Raw genomic sequence first — 20050 nt, 5'->3', positions numbered from 1 at the left:
AGTTCGTGTCCACAGGCCCAGCCCATACCTCCTGAGTCAGAAGCCCAGCAGTTTGATGACTGCCACCTGTTTCTGAAGAGTCCTTCGAGTGGACACTTGGACACTTGTAGTTTGAGAACTGGTTGAATGCACAGCTGGCTTTCAAGGTTAGTTCACTTTGAGAGCCTGTGAAAATTGGATTCTAGGTCGCATCCATAGGGCAGGGGTCAGGAGGTCTTGGCAGGGTCTGGGAATCAGTGCTTTATATTCTCTGGAAGAGCACACTCCATTTCTCACTTTGTCCTAATGGAACACTCAGGAGCTATTGTGTACATCATAGCCACTTGTTCCAACTGGGGATCTTTAAAGAATTCAAGTTGCAAACAATGGTATGTAGTCTAAGGTTTGCTTCTGAATTACTTAAGGACATTTCAGAAATATAGATACCTTAAAAATGTAGATATCTTGGTCCTCCTACTAGGTTAAAACTGGTCATTGTTTGGTTAAATCTGCATTGTTTAGTGTTTGTTTTATGTGTATATTATGGCAACTGAGAATGATGAGTTTTTTAATTTTTTAGTATTTGCTGAGTTGCTATAAGATTGCCATATTAATATCTTTATGTATTTTGTATCATACATGGGGAGACTCTTACCAAGATTTAGTAGATCTCTCAGTATCTTTCCTCTTTCTCAATAATATACAACTTGTTTCTTCTTTTGATTTAGTCTTCAGAGATCTCAGGTAAAAACCTTACTTTTAAAAATATTTATTTATTTATTTATTTATTTAATGTCTATGTATATATGTGTACCTGTGTGAGTGAACATATGTGTATCACATGCATGCAGGTGACCTTGAAAACTGGACACGGCCATTGGATGGCCTAGAACTGGAGTTACAGATGGTTGTAAGCTGTCTGATATGGGTTCTGGGAACTAAATCCTGGTCTTGTACAAGAGCAGTAAACACTCTTGGCTGCTAAGCTCTTTTGCCAGCCCCCAATTTGCAATTTAAAAATGAAAATCTATATCACCTTCAGTATCCTGACTGGAGATAAACTAAGCGGCCAGTGGAGGGTCTATTCTTTACTTTTGAAGTAAGTTTTCTACTTGGTGAGCTTGTCTCAGCTCTGTGCTGGTGTCTTTCCTTGTCTCCTTCCATCTGATTGGCTGGACTGGGAAAGAGTTAATGCTTCCCAGTACCAAGCAGAGACAAAGGCAGAGGGGGAAAATCTGGTTCATTTTGTTTCAAAATAAACCATACCTCACATAAGTACAAACAGCTGCAGTGCAGGCTTGGGGCCAAAAGAAACCCGTGTGGTGCTACGAACTCCAGCTGAGAGGAGTTCATGTATCCTGGATTTGAGGGCAAGCGCCATCCTGAAATCATTAGGCCCCAGCAGGAGCACAGTCTTTGCTTGTCGTGCTGGTCACCTCCCTAGACACCAACCCAAAGAAAACTGAGTGGCTTTTTGAAGGTGGCCTTTTTAAATTATTATTTTTTTAATCCCCCGCTCCAGAAGACTGAAAACACTACACCTGCACCTACGAAAGAGACAGAGACAAAGCTGGATTGGACTTTAAGGTATTTCAGCTTTGCTGGCTGCTTGGCTTTTTTTTTTTTTTTTTTTTTTTTAAATCTCTTATCACTGGGTTCAAGCAGCAGGCGCATTCACCCAGGCCACTTGATACACTGCTTCCTTTTCCAGCCTCAGGAAAGTGTTGATCAGGGAGAAAAGGCCTTTGGGCTGTTTCTTCTCCCCATTTTATCTCAGGCAATTACTTATTAGCTCGGGAACACCCTTTACCCCAACATAACTAGGGATGGACCCCAGGGCCTTGCATGGTTAGGCAAGTGCTCTGTAACCCTAGCTAGCAACCCCTCCATCACTCCTGCCACTCAGCTTCCCCCCACTACCCCTGTCCTGTCCCAGACTGCTTTCTATCATCATAGCACAGTAGCCCTTCTTCAAAGTGGCCATCAGTCCCCCCTGGGTCTGTGCAGCATTTACTGTGTGTTTGCCATAGCCTCCTGGAGCTTTCTGGCCTAGGGTGGTACCTTTCTGGCTAATGATGAGACAGTTTGAAGCCTTTCAGATTTTAGGTCTCCATTTGGTTTTTATTTGATGCTGCCGTGGGTGGAGCCTTACTCGGTGACACTTGGGGTTTTACTAATCTTTTCACAGTCTGTTTAGATAAAGAAGGGGAGGTACTTCTTCCTCTGCATTTTCTGAGGCTTTCTTGATAAACAGCTTTAACAGTTATCTTCAAAGGTATCACTATTATATGTGTGCTACAGGGCTATAGCGGACAGGGACAGTAGGAACTGGGATGCTAGCCATACCATTAAGCCCCACTTTTTATCTTTGTTCTCTTAGTTACTAAAATCACTGCAAAATGGTCAGAGACACTTAGCTTTCTTTGTATCCATTCCCTTGTTTCTTCAGCAGAGTGGCCATGCTGGGAATGCAGTTCGTTGGATTGCTATGTGAAAAACTGATGTCAGATCGAAAAGGCAGCTCAGCCGTAAAACACTCGCAGAGCAAACTCTCGGGACTTGAGTTTGAGCCATAACACACATAAAGAAGCCAGGTGTGGTGGCGCGTATGGTGGCGCATACTCATGACCCAGCTGTGGTGGCGCGTACTCATGACCCAGCTGTGGAAGTGGAGGCAGGAAGGCTCCTAAGGCTTACTGGCCAGCCAGCATAGTGTGGTTGGCATATCCAGGCCAAGGAGAGACCTTGTTTCCCTGTCTCAATCAACAATGGACTTCCTCTGGGAAACAATGGCTGAGGTGGTTCTCCACCTCTCACTCTCTCCCTCTCCTCCCCCTCCCCCCTCCCCCTCCCCGTTCCTCTTCTCCCTCCCCCCCACTGTCCCCTCTCCCTTCCTCCATCCCTCCCTCCCCCCTCTTTCTCTCTCTCTCTCTCTCTCTCTCTCTCTCTCTCACACACACACACACACACACAGTATATTTGCTCACATGTGAACTTATACATGTACACATACAAAGTGAGGCCAGGCCAGGCTGTCCTTACTGATCCTTCAAGTTGGTAAAATCATATGTGTGAATCCTCAGGAAATGGGAATGTATGTTATGCCCAGCTGGGAATCATTGACACTCCAGCACAATGCTCGATTTTATTAGTTTCTCCTTTGTACTTGTAAAGGGAATTCACTGAAGTAGAGTGGTGCATCCTGGGAAGAGGAAGGAAATGAAATGAAGCACCTCATTATTTCCCAGTACTGAAGTAGATACTAGGTTTGTATTCTACATTTTTTGTTATTATTAAACTTTTGGCATGATGCATATGTTAGCTTTAGGTCGTATACTGATTTTCTTTAAAGCTAACTTTTATCTCCATTTTGTTAGGAGGTTATTCAGGGAAGCTAGGTTTCTCATTTGGCTCTAGAACTTTGAAAATAAACAGAGCTTTTGTATTTTTGAATAGCACATTGTGGGCTGAGCAACATCTGGAAGAGATTATTCTTCTGGTAGGCAGAAGAAATACCATAATCTACTGTCTTCAAAGATCATGGCACCTTCCCACATTTCTTCTAGATTCTTGAAACGGAAGTCCTGAGGGTCACATGGTTGGATGATCTCTCTGTTGTGTATCAAACGTAAATGTATCTAACACTAAATATGTCTGTGGCCTTTAAAAACAGAGCCAAGGCTGGTGGTCTGTGGCTGCCTGTACTTTCTGAGTCTAGACTTCTCCTTTTCCAGGAGTCCTACTTGAGTTTTTGGCAACATGCTCTTAAGCTTTGCAATTCATCTTAGATGTCTTTTCTTGTCTTCTCTAAGACCAGGCCCATGTGTGTCTGGCATGGTAATGTAAATTTTAACAGGAACCTCTGCCCAGTTTGAAAATTAAGTTTATTCTTGGCTTTGTCTGTTCTTATGGTTGGTACGGCAAAATATGAATACTTCCATTTACAAACATTTTTATCACAGATGTTTCAGTAATAAAGGACTCTCCCTGGTCTTTTTATTTCCTCCACTCCTGATTCTGTTTCTCTCTCAAGCCTGTAGGAAACTTGCAAGCATAGCACAGAGTGTGAAGAACCTTTTATTTTAGCAGTTAAGAGTGAATTGCTTATATTTATTCAAGACTGTGCTTGGAATACTGTATAATGTATTTGTCATAAATGAGGACACTTTTCCATATAGTCAAAAATATAGCCAATCAAATCAGACCATTAACATTGAATTACCTTCTGGCTTTTGCATTCCATCCATGCTGTCTCAGATTACCATGACCACATCCAGTGTTCATGAACACATCTGAAGTGTTCAGTTCATAACCTTGTGCTGTATACACCTGCCCTAACTATACTTATCTCTTTTATATGTAGTACTCGGGCATAGCACATGGTAACTTCAATTTTGTTACACATTCCTTGTCTGTAGAAGTTAGGCCTCATTCTGCCTCCCAGTCCCATGCTTCCAGAAATAAGACTCAGACTCAAAATATATTTACAAATACCTTGGCCATATCTCTACCCCGACTAGATCGCTAACTAAAGATAATCCATTAATTTTAGCCTACATTCTACCATGCAGCTAGTTAAGTTACCTGTGCTCAGGTACCATGTGTCCATCTCTTCACATCTGCCTGGGCTGATCTCCCACCTGTCTCTATCCCAGAATTCTTTCTCCTCCCAAATGTCCCTCCTGCCATTTTATGCCTAAGCAATCGGCCACAGCCTTTTTAATTGACAGGTGATGCATCCATCATACAATACATAAGATATTCTCTCTGTATCTGCCCTCCCAGGCCTTCCTCTAAAGTCTTGGTGGAAGCCTCTGTAACCCAACTCTTACATTCTACTTGATTGCAAACCTGGATGATGCCCAAATCTTCTGCCTATATAAGCAATGGTCAGACTCATTGGACCTGAGTTGTGTGGTTTCCTTGATGATCAGGCCATGGGCATCATGTTCTTATCTCTCTAGATCCATACAGTTCTTCTTTCAGTTGAGAACAGTATTCCAAGATGCACATGCTGATTGTGCTGGTTGTTGATGTTGACATATGACCTCACAGCACTCTCATTATGAGGACACATTTGTTCTTATCCTTGGGCTGAGGAGGTAGCTCAGTGGGATTAGATTTGCGTAGTACACATGAGTATCTGGGTTTTATCTCCCCTAATACACCTATCCTTGGTTCCACTGATACTGAAAAACCAGAGTCTAGATCTCTCACTCCTTCTCTCCTGGTTGTACCTTTGCCGTTCAGGTTCAGCATGTGCTCATGGCTGCCTTCTCATGGATCTGTCCTTATTACCTGTTTCTGTCACCTTGCATTTGGCTTCCCTTGCTTTGTTTCAAATAAATGGACAATATCCATTACAGGTTGAATTTTCTCCTATCTCTTTGAAATGCTTCCTATGTCAGCCCACCCTTATATTCTCTGGCAGCCACTTAAACAATCCTTACAGATTGTGCTGCATTTCTATACGTTTATCGAATTACACGGAGAGTGCTGTGTTTCATCTGGCATCTTTCATTTGGTTTAACTATTGTGAGAATGATAGATGTCGGTGTGCATATCAGCAGCTCATTTGGTGAATTGTCATACAACAATTTATCAATTCATGTGCAAACTGACATTCGAGCTCTTTCTGGGGTTTGGATATCACAGATAATGCTACCACCTGCATGTGTAGACTTTCTTTTCTCAAGTAGGTAAGTAGGAGTGAAGTGTTTGGGCTGAATAGTAAGAGTATGTTTAACTTGGAAAGAAATGGTTCAGCTGTTTCTAGTCTGATGTTCCTGTAGTTTTGGGGGCTAAAGTATCTCATATCCTTGCCAATAGTTACTAAGGGTGGCCTTTTATATTTTATTCACCTTAGTAGATACTTAGTAGTAGTTTGTTGTAGTTTTAAATTGAGTATTCTTAATTTGATCTTCTTGTCTCTTATCTGTATAGTAACATAGGTGAAGTGCTCAGATTCTTAAAAACGAGTTTGTTCCTTATTGAATTTTGAGATTCTTATATATGTTGCCTATAATCCATGTGTGTACATCTTATTTATTTATTTATTTTGGTTTTTTTTTTAATTTTGTTTTTTTTTCGAGAGCAGGGTTTCTCTGTATAACCCTGGCTGTCCTGGAACTCACTTTGTAGACCAGGCTGGCCTCAAACTCAGAAATCTGCCTACCTCTGCCTCCCAGAATGCTGGGATCACAGGTGTGTGCCACCACCGCCCAGCTATGTATGTACATTTTAGTTTTTATTATTCATCTTTCGTATTAGCAAAATAAACTGGTATATTTACATACAATCTTTGTGTCTAGTTGAAACTGGCTTGCAGTTCACTAATATTCCTAAAATATTTTCCTTTTAAGTGTTTTAGGTTGTACATTTTTTTTTAATGTGTCACTATTTTTTCCTGCAATGTCAAGTTTTCTGTTATAACCATTCAATGATATATATTTATAGATATATGTATGCATGTGTATATGTATAGATGTGTGTATGTATGTATATATATATATATATATATATATATATATACACACATGTATGTATGTAAAAGTAAATTTTGGTCTCTAGAAGTTTGCTTTGAGTCTTAATATCTTTCCTGGGTCTTGTTAGCTTTCTGAGCATTTGGAACATGGCGGTAATACTGAACATGCTCAATAACTCTAACATCCGTGTGCCAGCTGTAATCTAATTTAATTAAGTGATTTTTTCCCATCATCTTGGTTATATTTTTCGCCTCTTTTTTTGTGGCTGGTAAATATTGATTAGATGCCAGACTATACTTCTCCCTTGTTGGATACTGATATTTTGATGCCCCTGTGTGCTATACCCAGTGACCCGTGAGTTACATGACTTTCCAGCTTTACTGATGGTAGAGAGACTGAGTGAGCACTGTTTCCTTCACCCTGTTCGGGTGGCATCTGTCCGCCTCTCTCGCCATTCAGGTGGCATTTCTCTGCCTCTCACACCTTTCTCGAATGCATCCTATGATCAGTTTTTGTTTATACACAAAGGAAAGTCCTTCTCTCAAGCCATTGTTTGTTTTCTCTTTTCTCAGAATCAGTTCTTTGAGCCATAGTTTTTTAGAGTTCCTTGGAGTGTCATATATCTATCTTTTTAACTTATTAATTTCCCTGTGTTTCACATGACTTTTCTTTGTACTGAAACTTGGACACTTTTAAACATTTTTTAAAGGTATAGAAATTGAACCCAGGGCCTTGTGCATGCTACCCCTGAGCCACACTCTCAGCTCACCTGAAATTTTGAGTCAGGATGGAGTTGTGGCCATTGTACAGGGCACTATCTTTTTCTACTTCTTTGGGGACATTGTCCTTTGTGCCTGGTGTCCAGTTCTTCTTCTAACTCTTCTCCTTCTCCTTCTCCTTCTCCTTCTCCTTCTCCTTCTCCTTCTCCTTCTCCTTCTCCTCCTCCTCCTCCTCCTTCCTTCTCCTCCTCCTCCTCCTACTCCTCCTCTTTCTCCTCTTCCTCCTTCACTTCCTTCTCCTCCTCCTCATTATATTATTATTATTAGCTGTTAGATAAACTGTTTTATCTGGTCCATGCTACTTCACTTGAGTACCTTATTTTTTAGCAGAAAATTTAACTACCCATAACCTCCTCAGAAAACAAAACCTGTGTAAGTGCCGTGTATTTCTCTGTGCATTTTTCCATATAGGAGAAAGATATTTAAACACATTCTAATTTCATTGATTAGATACAACTAGATTGAACGTAAACATACTTTGTGATAATGTATGTAGTTGATAATACTCTATTATTGAATGTTGTAATCATTTCTATTTTTTGTTATATGGTTTTGCATTAAACATTCTTGGAGCTAAATGTTTGCATGTAATATTCATCCTGCAGGATACTGTAGAGTCACATAGCTTCAGATTCAGTTTAGTGTTTAGAATCCTGATATCTATCTTGTATACACATGCCTGTCCATAATGGAATCGAGAAGGGGCATTAACAATTGCATCCACATTAGGTACATTTTTAAGTGGCTGTTCCATACTGTTCACAAATCCATCAGACAAGTTATCTTTTGAACATAACTTTCCTATGTTGTGTTATACTTGCTTAAAACACTTTTGTGTTTGGTTATTCTTCTAACACTCATAATTGATTTTGATGTATTCTCCCAAAGATGAATGGCATTAGCTCCTTTGAATCTTAAATGATGGACAATGCCTCTGTCAACAGACCCCCACCATTGAGAAACTGTGGTGAGACTGAATCACTCTTGCTGACACAACCACAGACTTGCCCCCTCCCCCAATTGTTCTTTTTCCTTCCTCTTGGCCCCTCCCTCCACCTCCTCAAGTTTGCTTATACTATCCATATTCCTCAATTTAGACCATTAAGGACATTAGAACATAAGAACTACTTTTGGTATTAGAAGGCATGAGTGCTCTTAGGGGTAAGACATCTTCCGAGACTGTCTATCAGCTGCCATTGTAATTTAGAATTAGAGCTTTTCTGGGATACGCATATTGAGCTTGTTATTTCTGTAAACTTTGAACTGAAGCCATCCCTGGCTTAGCTCAGTGGCTCCTTTCTTAACAGCCCACAGTGGAAACGCACCACATTCTCCTTTTCCTAAAGGCATCCGTCCCTGTATTATTCTGGTCCATATTCAGACACTAACTGAGATGAAGGTTTGGACACTGTGGTTTTGTGCTGTGGGATGACACAGGCTTATGTTAGGTCTGTCTCTTATCCAAAGAAGGAATTTAGTTTTCCTACTTTGTGAGATCCTGTCTTCTTTCCTTTCATTCCTTCCCGAGGTACAGATCCCATCTTTCTCTTCTTGAACTCTTTCATTTTGAATGCACTTACTTGATTTCATTTCCTTTTAACTCAGAAATTCATAGTTTCAGTTCACTCTTGACAATGTTTCCAAAGCAGAGATTCTCCAGTTATCTAAGCATAATAAAATCACTAGCTTGATTCTGAGTGGGTATTTATTTTCCAGTACATACTTCACTATTGAAGTGACCACCAATTTTTGGGGTCATTTCATTATTATGTCTTATATTCCATGAGTTTCGGAACTCATTGCTTTCCACCAGGAATGTCTGGAATGGTAATTTTTCGCTTGTACATCCAGTTTTGACATTAATTTAACGAGTTTATTAATGCAGGTTTTATCTTGTTTCTTCAATTTAGAAGCTAGCTTAGGCATCTTCTTTCTCTATTTTATTTAGTGCTTTCTATTCTTTTATTTATTTTCCTTTTCTTCTCCCTCCCTTTCTACTGCCTTCTCTCTTCTTCCTTTCTTCCTTTCTTCCTTTCTTCCTTCCTTCCTTCCTTCCTTCCTTCCTTCCTTCCTTCCTTCCTTCCTTCCTTCCTTCCTTCCTTCCTTCCTTCCTCTCTCCCTCCCCCCTCTGTTCCTTTCTTTCATAGCTTCAGACTTGTGATCTTTCTGCTTCAGCCTCCCAGGAGCTGGAGTTTCCATTCCTCTTCTTGAAAGGTTGAGTGTCCCACACTCATGACCTCATCATCTGGCGCCACTTCCAAGAACAAGTGATGTAAATGGTGATTGTGGGAATTGAATCTCCAATGCATAAACTTAAAAAAAATTAGATGTATTTACTTTGTTTTATTTGTATGAGTGTTTTACTTGAATGTATGCCCATGTACCACATCACCTATGTTCCTGGTGCTCAATAAGGTCAGAAGGTATTGGATCCTCTGGAACTGTAGCTGTGAATGGCTTGATGAGCCTCTTGTATGAGGTTGGAAGTGCTTGGAATCAAACCTGAGATCTTTGCAGGAGCAGCATGTTCCCTTAACCACTGAGCAACCTCCCAGCCTCAGCATACAAACTTTTAAAGGTCATATTCAAACCACGACGTACAACCAGTCTCCATAAACCTTTCTTTATGATGATTGTGCAATGCTATGCCCATTAAACACACCTTCTGGCCCATTCTTCCTTCTCAGTGCCAGGCAACACTGGCATGTGAATTTCCCTTAGGAAAATGTCACTAAGGTGCACCTTGCTTGGTGCCTGTGTCAGGGCTTGTTTCGTTTTGAAGGTGCAATAATATCCCATTCTGGGTCTCTACCACAGCTTGTTTATTTGTATGCATCTATCACTGGACACTTGGGTTTCTTCCATCTCTGGCCATTCTATGCTATGTGAACATGGGTAATTGATTAGCTCCAAAAGATTCCATCTTAATAATTTGGAAATGTGTTCAAAAGTGGGTTTTCTGGCTCCTATTTTGAGTTTTCTGAGGCGCTTTCACCTGCTTCCATGTTGACTGAAGCATTTTACATTTGTACCAGAGATCCAATCTTTCACATCTTCTTGAACATGACCATTATAGTTTTGCTTTATGTCTTTCTGGTAGTCAGTGCTGTGGAGTTTCACTTTGGCTGTTTTCTGTTCACCTACACATGTCTTTTAAGGAAGTATTTACTTAAGTCCTCCACCCGTCCTTTATCACATTATTTGTTCTTGAACTAAGAAAGTGACGTCCCTGTTAAATTGCTTCTGTGCCATTTGTTTTCCTTCAAGTGTGCTGGTTATCCTTACTTGAATATTTGCTGTGCTCTGAGCCATACTTTGTAACCTACATGACCTAGTCTTTTACCATAAACAGTTGTGTTCCACCCACATCCCAGCCCCAACAATGACTGATATTGCCTTGAATTTCTGCATTGATACTTTACCTTTTATAGGTAGTTCTTAACTTGTTGATTTGGGGTCATATTCTTTGCAATTCATTTTTAAAATTTTGATTAGTTACAGATGTTTGTAAAGTGTTAGCTCCATGAAGCTTGATTAGAAAACTGAGTCCTTCCTCTTCCTTCCTCTGATTTCCCCTATGGAAGATATTTTATTACACCAACTCTGTTGTTCCTCTGGTATTAAGTCTTTGTTTCAATTGGGTTAGTAGTCTACAACATCTGTCTGTTGTAGTGCTGGGGATTGAGGCTTGAGGCTCCAAACTTGGGGCCTGGCTCCTGCTTGGCAAATGACCCATGGCTCAACTGTGTCTCTAATCCTTCGTTAATGTCACGGAGGCCCTGTTAGTATCATTCATTTTCATGCCATGTGAAAAATGTGTGGATCTTTTTACTCTGAAACAAAAAATTGTCTGTTTCAAGGTTATCATCTTTTTAATGCTGACTTAGTTTTCTATATATTAACTGCATTTAACACCAGGCTCTCTTAGTGTTATAAACCTGCCCTCTGTATATTCAGATGGACAACTGGTCTACCAAGGACACCTTCTTCACTCTCGTGTGTGTCATCCAGGGATGCTCTTCACAGTTAACTTCCTTTGGGTCCCCCTGTGTTAACACCTACTGTCCTATCTCCACCTCTCTTTTCCTTCCTGACTCTGGAGGCACATCCTCCAGAAGGATCACTTCCCTCTTTAGTCCTATTGTCTGCTTGCATCTAGGGGTATTATTCAATAGTTTGAAGGCACTTGGATTCCCATCTGTTGGTTTCTGAGTTCCCCTTTTCTGAGGTCTTTCAGGATCTTTGATTGATGTACATGTTACTCTCATGGCTGTCTCTGTGCTAGCTTTTATAGTGCTGCCCACATGCTCACATATACTTGTCCTCTACCAATAAGCTGCAGCCTTTCTAGACCTTACAGGATTTTTAAAATCTCCAGATTAGTATAATCCTATCAAAGTCCACTGAGGCAAGCAGGCTCTTACAGGCCTTTTCAGTCTACAAACACATGACCTTCCATTTTAGAGACTTTTGAGTCTACCCCTCCCCCTCTTTTTTCCCCTTTGAACCTAGGGCCATGCATATGCTATCCAAGTACTCTGACACTGGTCTACACCCCAGCCCACCTTTTACTTCTTATTTTGAGACAAGATCTCTGAAAGTTTCCCAGGATGCCCTTGAACTTGCAGTCCTCTGGCCTTAACTTGATTTCCTTTACTCCTTTATTCTTCTGATTTATCTCTTAGGGTTTCTGATTTCTTTCTTTCTTTCTTTCTTTCTTTCTTTCTTTCTTTCTTTCTTTCTTTCTTTCTTTCTTTCTTTCTTTCTTTCTTTCTTTTCTTTGTTATCCCATCTTATTTTTAAATTCTGGCCAGCTTTCTTAAGTTCACATTCTATTCCTTTAAAATTAGGAATTATTGCTTTTTAAACATCCTGTTTTTGTTTCAGTGAGCACAGTGTCTCCTTCTGGAACTTACTCTTGTTAAGTCTTTTCCTTCTGATCAGAGTTTCCAAAGGACAAATCTTTCTCTCTCCTTGGGGGAGGTAAGTCTGGTGGCAGATGCTGTCTCATTCTGGTGGAAGGGGACAGATGGGGACAGACACTAAGAGAGACAAGTGTCTCATCTCCTCGATGCTCCAGGTCTTGGGTCCAGAAAGTTTCTCCTGGGTTTCTGCAAGGCTGTCAAGCTTGTTGCAGAATAATATAGATATAAAGTCTGATTTTTTTTAACCCCCATTTCACCTAAAGTGTGTATCTGTGAAGCAGTTTTCTAAAATTTGGGGCATAATTTTTTATTTTCCTGATTTGAGCATTGATGATAGTATCTTCTCTCTTTCATCTTAAAAAAAAAAAAAAAAAAAAAAAGACACAGAATCTCATGTTGCTCAGGCTAACACCAGACTTGCCATTTAGCTGAGGACGACTTTGAACTTCCGATCCTCCTGTCTCTGCTTCCTGGGTTTGGGATTACAGGCACGTGTCACCATTTACAGTTTCCTTCCTGCTAGGGCTCTCTTGTCTGTCCTGTGTTGGGGTTAGAGTCTTTAAATATGGGGTTCCCTCTCCCAGAGATCTAGTTTGTCTTCTCAGTACTTATTTTCTGTTATTTCTGTGACTGCCTTTGCTTAGATTCACAGTCTAGACCCACCTTTCTTTGTCCTCTGGGTCAAACTCTTTCCTGACCTTGATTTCCCATCATGGTGATGTGCCCCGTGTTCAGAGATGCTGCAGCAGGGTCCTAGCATTCGTACGAACACAAGCTAGAAGTTTCTCTTTTAAGAACTGTACTTATTGCCTGAGAAAATAATGGCTCTCAATCTGGAATCCCTTTACTTTAAACTTTCACAGTATGTCTTACTAGCTTGGTGCCCGTGGACATTTTTCTGTTGGTTATCCTTGGAGAGAGAAGCTGGTATCTACTCAGTATTTCTCCTTTTCTCCCCCTCAGCCCCTCTTTGTTGAGGATCTACCCTGTGTTTTTTCAAGACACTTGTATGAGTCATGACTTGACTGAAATCCAGAATAAGGAAAAAGGTTAGGCTTGTAGTAGGTTAATTTGCCAATTAGAGGTTTATCTTCCTGTGAGGCCTGGGGAGGGAGCCAGCTTCAGTTCAAGCCGTCAGATGGAAGTCTGCTTCCAACTGGAGTTTTTCTTTTAGGCATTTGGTGTGGCATTCACTAATTAGTGGAGCCTTTGTCATTTGGCACTGCTGTCCCCTACTGCGGCTAACTTGTGGCATTCTTTTCTCACAGTTTTCTGGTGAATTCTTCATAGCCCATGCACGTCAGGGATAAGTGCAGCCTGAGTTTACTCTCTGACCGCTTCTGGAGGCAGAGGCTCTGCTGAAAGCACCCCAGCTCTCCTAGGCGTGGTGCCCTCCTGCAGCCCTCCTCCTGCCATCCTCCTCCTGCCCAGCACCCGCCCAGGCCGGCTGGGTTCTCCATTTCTTATTTCTGTACATGCGCCTGGAACTTGCGGCTTCTCATGAAGAGGATTTGGCCTTTGCTCCTTGTGGGTCATCTATGTCCATCTTTTGAGCATATGTCTTTGGAGGTTTAAGTGAGAACTGGGATCCATTCTGTGGCTTCTAGAGCTGATTTCCTAATATTTTTTCTCCTCATCAATCAGCCTAGTAGACTGTCTTGACAAGGACTCAGCTGGTGTATATTTCTCATTGAAAAATTTAAAAACAACATTTAATTTAATTCTTTGTGATCCTTGCTACTCCATTTTAATTTGTGCATATTTTTCCTGGTCTTCAGATGAGAGTCTAGATATAGCTTCCAATTTGCTTTCTTATCTCAGAAATAGCTTTCATGTCATTCCTTACTGTTTATATTTCTAATTAATTTTTTTAAAATGACTGTGTATGTGATATATAGATGTATACATGTATTCTCACATGTATATGCATGCATGAGGTAGCCTGAGGTTCATACCAGGCTTTCTCAATGGCTTGGTACCTTATTTCTTCAGATGGGGAGTTCAACCATTTAGCTAGACTGTCTGAAGAGTAAACCCCAGGGATCTCCTATCTCTTCTTCCACAGTGCTTCCTCCCCCATACACAAACATGTGTGCATATGTACATGTATGTATACAGGTGCATATGCATATGAAGCCAAAGAATAATTTTGGCTGTCATCTTCAAAAATGCTGTTTCCCCTTTGAGAGAGGGTCTCTCATTGATTTGTGAGGTCATGCATTAGGCTAGACTGTCTGTGAACACCAAAGAACCTGCTATCTGTGATACCTCAGTGCTGGGCCTACGGATATATGCTGCCACCCCTACAGTTTGGGTGGGTACTGGGGCTCAAACTCATGTCCTTGTGTTTGCAAGGACAGCACTTTACTAAATGAGCTATCTGCCCAGTCCTCCAGGACTCATTTTCAGTTGGAGGGTTGGGCTGTAGAAAGAGCCTGGTCTATGGCATCAGGCTGGTCCTGGTTCAAGTTTTAGAGCTCTTCTGGTTTTGTGGCTGTGCTTGGGTCATGCATGTAACCGTTTGAAGTCTCAGAAGTCTCCCTTGTGACAGGAGCTGACAGCATCTGCCTGAGGCTGTGTGGAATAGCTGCTGCTGAGCTTGGTGTGTAGAGGGCTTTCCTAACTCCTAGCCCCTCTCTCTTCATTCCTTTTAGTATTGATGACATATGACAGCTTGGTTTTGAAGGGTGTCTTAGTCAGGGTTTTATTGCTGTGAAGAGACACCATGACCAAGGCAACTCTTATAAAGGACAACATTTAATTGGGGCTGACTTATAGGTTCTGAGGTTGGGTTTATTATCACGGCAGGAAGCATGGAAATATCCAGGCAGGCCTGGTGCTGGAGGGGCTGAGAGTTCTATATCTTGTTCCAAAGATGAATAAGAGATGACTGGCTCCCAAGCAGCTAGGAAGAGAGTCTCAAAGCCCACATCCATGGTAACACACCTACTCCAACAAGCCACACCTCCTAATAGTGCCACTCCCTGGGTCAAGCATAGTCAAACCACAAGGGTTATATTTTCTTGTTACACACTAGGTGCTATGTTCCCTTCTGGACAGTCTTTGTATTGTGGCAACTGAAGGTACCTTGAGACAAATTGTAATGGACTCGATTATGCAGCATGAGTCTTGTAGAATAGAATCCTAACACTTGCTGGTTTTTGGCTGTTGTCATGTTTATCCTCATTTGTAAATATAGAAAGTTGAAATGAGTTATACATGCATGAGGAAAATGGAGAACTGAAAGTGGTGGTGGACATAAGGTCATGTATTAGTATAAAACGGTGCATTTGCCAGGTCCTGTAATATTCCTGTGCTTGAATCCATATCCTAGAAGCTGCCGTGAAGAAAAGAAAGCATTGCCCTTTCTCCTGGGCCTTTCATTTAAACTGTCATTATCCCTTTCTTCCTCTTTAGAGTATGGCTGAGGAGGAGATCAGCCTTGGCTCGGAGTAGCTGTGGAATCCCATGTTGACATTGGGCCAAGATGGCTTGCAAAGGTTGCTTGCTATGTGTTTGTTCATAAAGCAATTACCCATGGCTTAAAACAAGTAAAACCTGATGGGCTTCAAACTATGGTGTGAAGGCCTGATACTTGTGCAAGAATGAAAATGAAAACCTGCAGGCTACAGGGGTTGCTGCATGACCAGAGCATTTCTGACAGAGGCTCCACAGCCTGGATCCGCTAGCTAGCATAGAACACTTGCGGGATGGAAGGGCTGGGATTAACTGTCCATGTCCACTGCTCACACTGCACAAGGCTTAGGCCATTGGCCCCTTGGTTTATGAATTTTATTATTAAGGGAACTGTCATTCACCAAGAGTTGAACAATACTCAGGTATCTCCTTGCATACCAGTGAAATTACAGAAGTATTTGCATCAGGGGCTGGCTAAATCCTGTATGCTCCTAGTTTCCTGTAGATGCTCAGTAGACACGTCTGTCCTCCTTCCTTCCCTCTGTCCTCTCCCAGTCCCTCCTCCTCTATCAGTTCTTCCTTTTCTCCCTTCTCCCATTCTTCCTCTCCCTCATCTCTCATCTCTTTTTCTCTTCTTTCCTTCCTCTTTTCAACCCAGAGCCTTATTATATAGTAAGCCTAGCACTGAACTTTTGGTCTTACTGCCTCTGTCTCCTAAGTGTTGACATTAGAGTTGTGAACTACCATACGCCTTCCTTAATAAATCTCTTTTGAGAGATTGCTAGTTGGTGTGAAAACACAATGTTTAGGGGAAGGGAATGTTCATAACTTCTTCAGGGGAAGTTTTACCTTCAGGGTCTAATTGGCAGTGCTTATGTGGTCATGGCAAACATCCCCCCTCACCCCCATATTTTTGACACAGGGCCTCCTTCACTGTGTAGCTCTGGCTGGCCTGGGACTCACTTTGTAGACCCAGATGGCCTTGAACTCACAACTAACTTCTTGCTTCTGCCTCTTGGTTACTGGGATTAAAGCTGTGGGGCTCCACCCTGGCCTATCTCTTGACAGAATCAAGGTCCTAGTTTACTGCTACAGCGTGGGAATGTATCAGAGAAGCATGGGTTTTACTTCCTGGTTGCTTAGCGCCTCTCCTTGAGAATTTCAAAGGAGTTTGGAAATGCCCTCTCCCTTTCCAGTTAGAGTGGTCAGGGCATCTGATTTATGACATGACGCACTCTACCTCCCTGAGTTCCTGATCCTTTCTGTCACTTACTCTTGTGACAGTGGGGTGCTTGTCCTTAAATCTTTAAAATGTTCAATAAGTTCTTTGAGGAAATGTAAATATGGAATTTTATCCCTTTCTTCTGTCTTCCAGACAGTGAACACTTTTCTAGATTCCCTTCCCCAAGCTTCAGGGTTGCTTTTGTTTTTGTTTCCGCAAAAGGGTAGGGAAGAGTAAAGCTGAACTTGAGGCTGTCTATGACTGCTTGGTGGGTTCTTCTCTTCACTCATTGTATATAGACAATCAGATCTCAAGTTTTAAGAAATAATAATAATTGTATATATTAATATACTATTATATAATATTAAATTAAGAAATTAAGAAACAGCAAGGTAGGGCTGGAGAGATAGCTCAGCAGTTAAGAGCACTGACTGCTCTTCTGAAGGCCCGAGTTCAAATCCCAACAACCACATGATGGCTCACAAAAGTCTGTAATGAGATCTGACACCCTCTTCTGCAATGTCTGAAGACAGCTACAGTGTATTTACATATGATAAATAAATCTTATAAAAAACTCCAAAAAACACAGCAAGATGGTTTGTCCTCTTGGTGCAATCTCCCTGTAACCCCAACTTGATGCTGTTCCCCAGAACATCCAGCTTCTCCCCAAGAACATCCAGTCGCTCCCCCAGAATATCTATCTAGCTGCTCCCCAAAACATCATGTGAGCAGATGGTAAGGGAGTCATGATTTTTGATGGCAGATCTGCCTCAGCAGGCCCCTGTGTTCATACAGCTGATATTCAGTTCTGAGTGACCTTCGCCTTGTCTAGTTGGTGACCTTTTCTTGCCCATGAAAGTCCTCTCTACTCATTTGGGGCTTCCTTGTGTTTTCGCAGGCTTATAGTTCCTCCTAGCATGACCGCGATCTGACCAGCCAACCCACGCGCTGCTTCTTGTGCCCGGCACTGCAGTGCTGGGGCCTTGTCATCACCCTAAATACAGCCCTGTCATGGCAGCTGCCTCTCCTTCCAGCCCTGTAATTTCACAGCCCCAGGTAAGTGCTTTGACCTGATCCATGTTTTTGTTAATCACAGTTTTTAGGCAATAGGTAATCTGGGCTGGAGAGACCACTCAGGGGTTAAGAGCACTGACTGCTCTTCTGAAGGTCCCGAGTTCGAATCCTAGCAACAACATGGTGACTAACAACCATCCATAAAGAGATCTGACGCCCTCTTCTGGTATGTGCTACATACAGTGTGTGGTTCTACAGCGTACTGAGATATAATAATAAATAAATCTTTAAAAAAATGCTTTACTTTGGAGAATCGTGCATACCTCCTTTTGTTGTGTGGTGGGTACTTAGATGGGATGCTTTGGAGATAGAGAGGGAAAGCGAGAGAGGAGGGAAGAGAGAGAGGAAGAGATAGATATGCTGTGTAATTCGGGAAGCAGCTGGGAAAATGAGCTGGCCTCTGTTCACAGAAGGACAGGCTCACAGGCTCACCACACTGAGGACACCCACCTGTCACTCTTGCCATCCAGCTCCAAAGCAAGACAAGTCGGAAGCAAATTCTGCCGCTCCGCTTATTCACTCTTTTTTTTCTGTGGGGAGGGTGGTAGTACAAATAGGATTTCTCAGTTTGATGAGTCTTACGATAAGCCCTCCAAGATGGCTTCATTGTTCTTTTCCTGTAATTATCATTTTGCCTTGGCCCATTCAGGGAAACTTGAAAATAAAATGGAGTTCTAGAAATTTCTGAGCAGTAGTCCCATGAAGTACTTTGGCTGTACATGGGGGGCGGGCAGTAATTCTGCAAGGACATCTTCTTTGTTTAGATCATGGTGAACTCTGTTGCTTTGATTATGAACTGCCCTTCAGTCTCAGCAGGTAGTGTGGTGCAATGGGAGGGAAACCAACTTGGAATCATTCAGTCTTGGGTCATCTCCCCGTGCCTTGGGCTGATGCTCTCCCTGACGCTCTCCCTGCCCCATCCCAGCTTCAGACTCAGCTCAGGTTATTGTCTTTCATACAGTGTTTCAGTGGAGGAAACAGTAGCGTAGATGCAAAGCCCTCAAGAGAAACCCAGTGAATATAGTTTCCCACTCACTTACCCTTTCTCTTGACTCTTCCATATCCTATGAGGTTTCTCATTTATGATGGACATTCTTAGGCAAAGGTTTAAGAAAATAGGTGCCTTTGAGAAAGAGACATTTTGAATTTGTTTATAACTAGTGCACAAGATACTGAGTTTCATTTTAACATTTTCATACATACCATTGCACTTCGCACTTTCACTGAGGTGCCTTCCTTGGCCCTGCCTCTACCCGCCCTTACTCCACCCACCCACCCACTTCCGTTTTCATGCTATATATATATATATATATATATATATATATATATATATATATATGGACTGTATTTATTACTTTTATTGCTGTGCTAAAACACCATGACCAAAGCAACCTTAAAAAACTCAGGGTTTATTTGAGCTTCTGGTTCCAAAGAAGAGTCCAGCACCATCATGGGAAGGCAGCTAGAGCAACAAGCTGAAGGCTCACATCTTGAAACACAAGCAGGAAGCAGAGAGTGATCTAGAAATGGCTTGGGTCTTCAAACTCTCTTGGCCCACTTCCAGTGACATACTTCTTCCAGCAAAGCCACACCCCCTGAACCTCCCAAACAGTGCTACCAAACTGGGACCAAGTGCTCAAATACTTGAGTCTATGGAGGACATTCCATAAACCACCACATGGACATATATGTATGTATGTATATATGTATGTATGTATGTATGTATGTATGTATATGTGTGTGCATGTTATATGTAAGCATGCCATAACTGTCCTCAAACACACCAGAAGAGGGCAGCTGATCTCCTTACGGATGGTTGTGGTTGTGAGCCACCATGTGTTTGCTGGAATTTGAACTCAGGACATCTGGAAGAGCAGTCAGTGCTCGTAACTGCTGAGCCATCTCTCCAGCCCATGAACATATTTTAAAATCTAGGTTCTTTATATGAGGGAACCTGCAATCTTTTGCCTTTCTTCCCCCATTTCCCAGTACTGTTCCCCTTCCCAGATCTTTAGAATATTTCTTCTTCCCTCATAGTCCTCCTTTTACTTCCATGTTGAACACACACACACACACACACACACACACATACACACACACACACCGTGTGCAATCTAAGGGTTCCCTGAGAACCAGCCACACTGACTGAAGCTTAAATCCTGATGGACT

General features: G+C 41.8%; 1 protein-coding gene across 8 annotated transcripts in view; it reads left to right on the top strand.

The window, feature by feature from the left end:
* Nucleotides 1-20050, top strand: part of Lpar1 (lysophosphatidic acid receptor 1) — a 118036-nt gene that overhangs the window by 34259 nt on the left and 63727 nt on the right. For all 8 annotated transcript variants that reach the window (XM_052176545.1, XM_052176542.1, XM_052176544.1 and 5 more), the window contains one exon: nucleotides 17706-17863. In XM_052176545.1, coding sequence (XP_052032505.1) covers nucleotides 17819-17863 — 45 coding nt within the window. In that variant the 5' untranslated portion in view covers nucleotides 17706-17818. The remainder of the gene's footprint in view (nucleotides 1-17705; nucleotides 17864-20050) is intronic.

Source organism: Apodemus sylvaticus, chromosome 3 (genome assembly GCF_947179515.1).
Source record: "Apodemus sylvaticus chromosome 3, mApoSyl1.1, whole genome shotgun sequence".
NCBI lineage: Eukaryota > Metazoa > Chordata > Mammalia > Rodentia > Muridae > Apodemus > Apodemus sylvaticus.
Note: the sequence above shows the minus strand (reverse complement) of the source record. Positions and strands in the feature narration are given on the sequence as shown.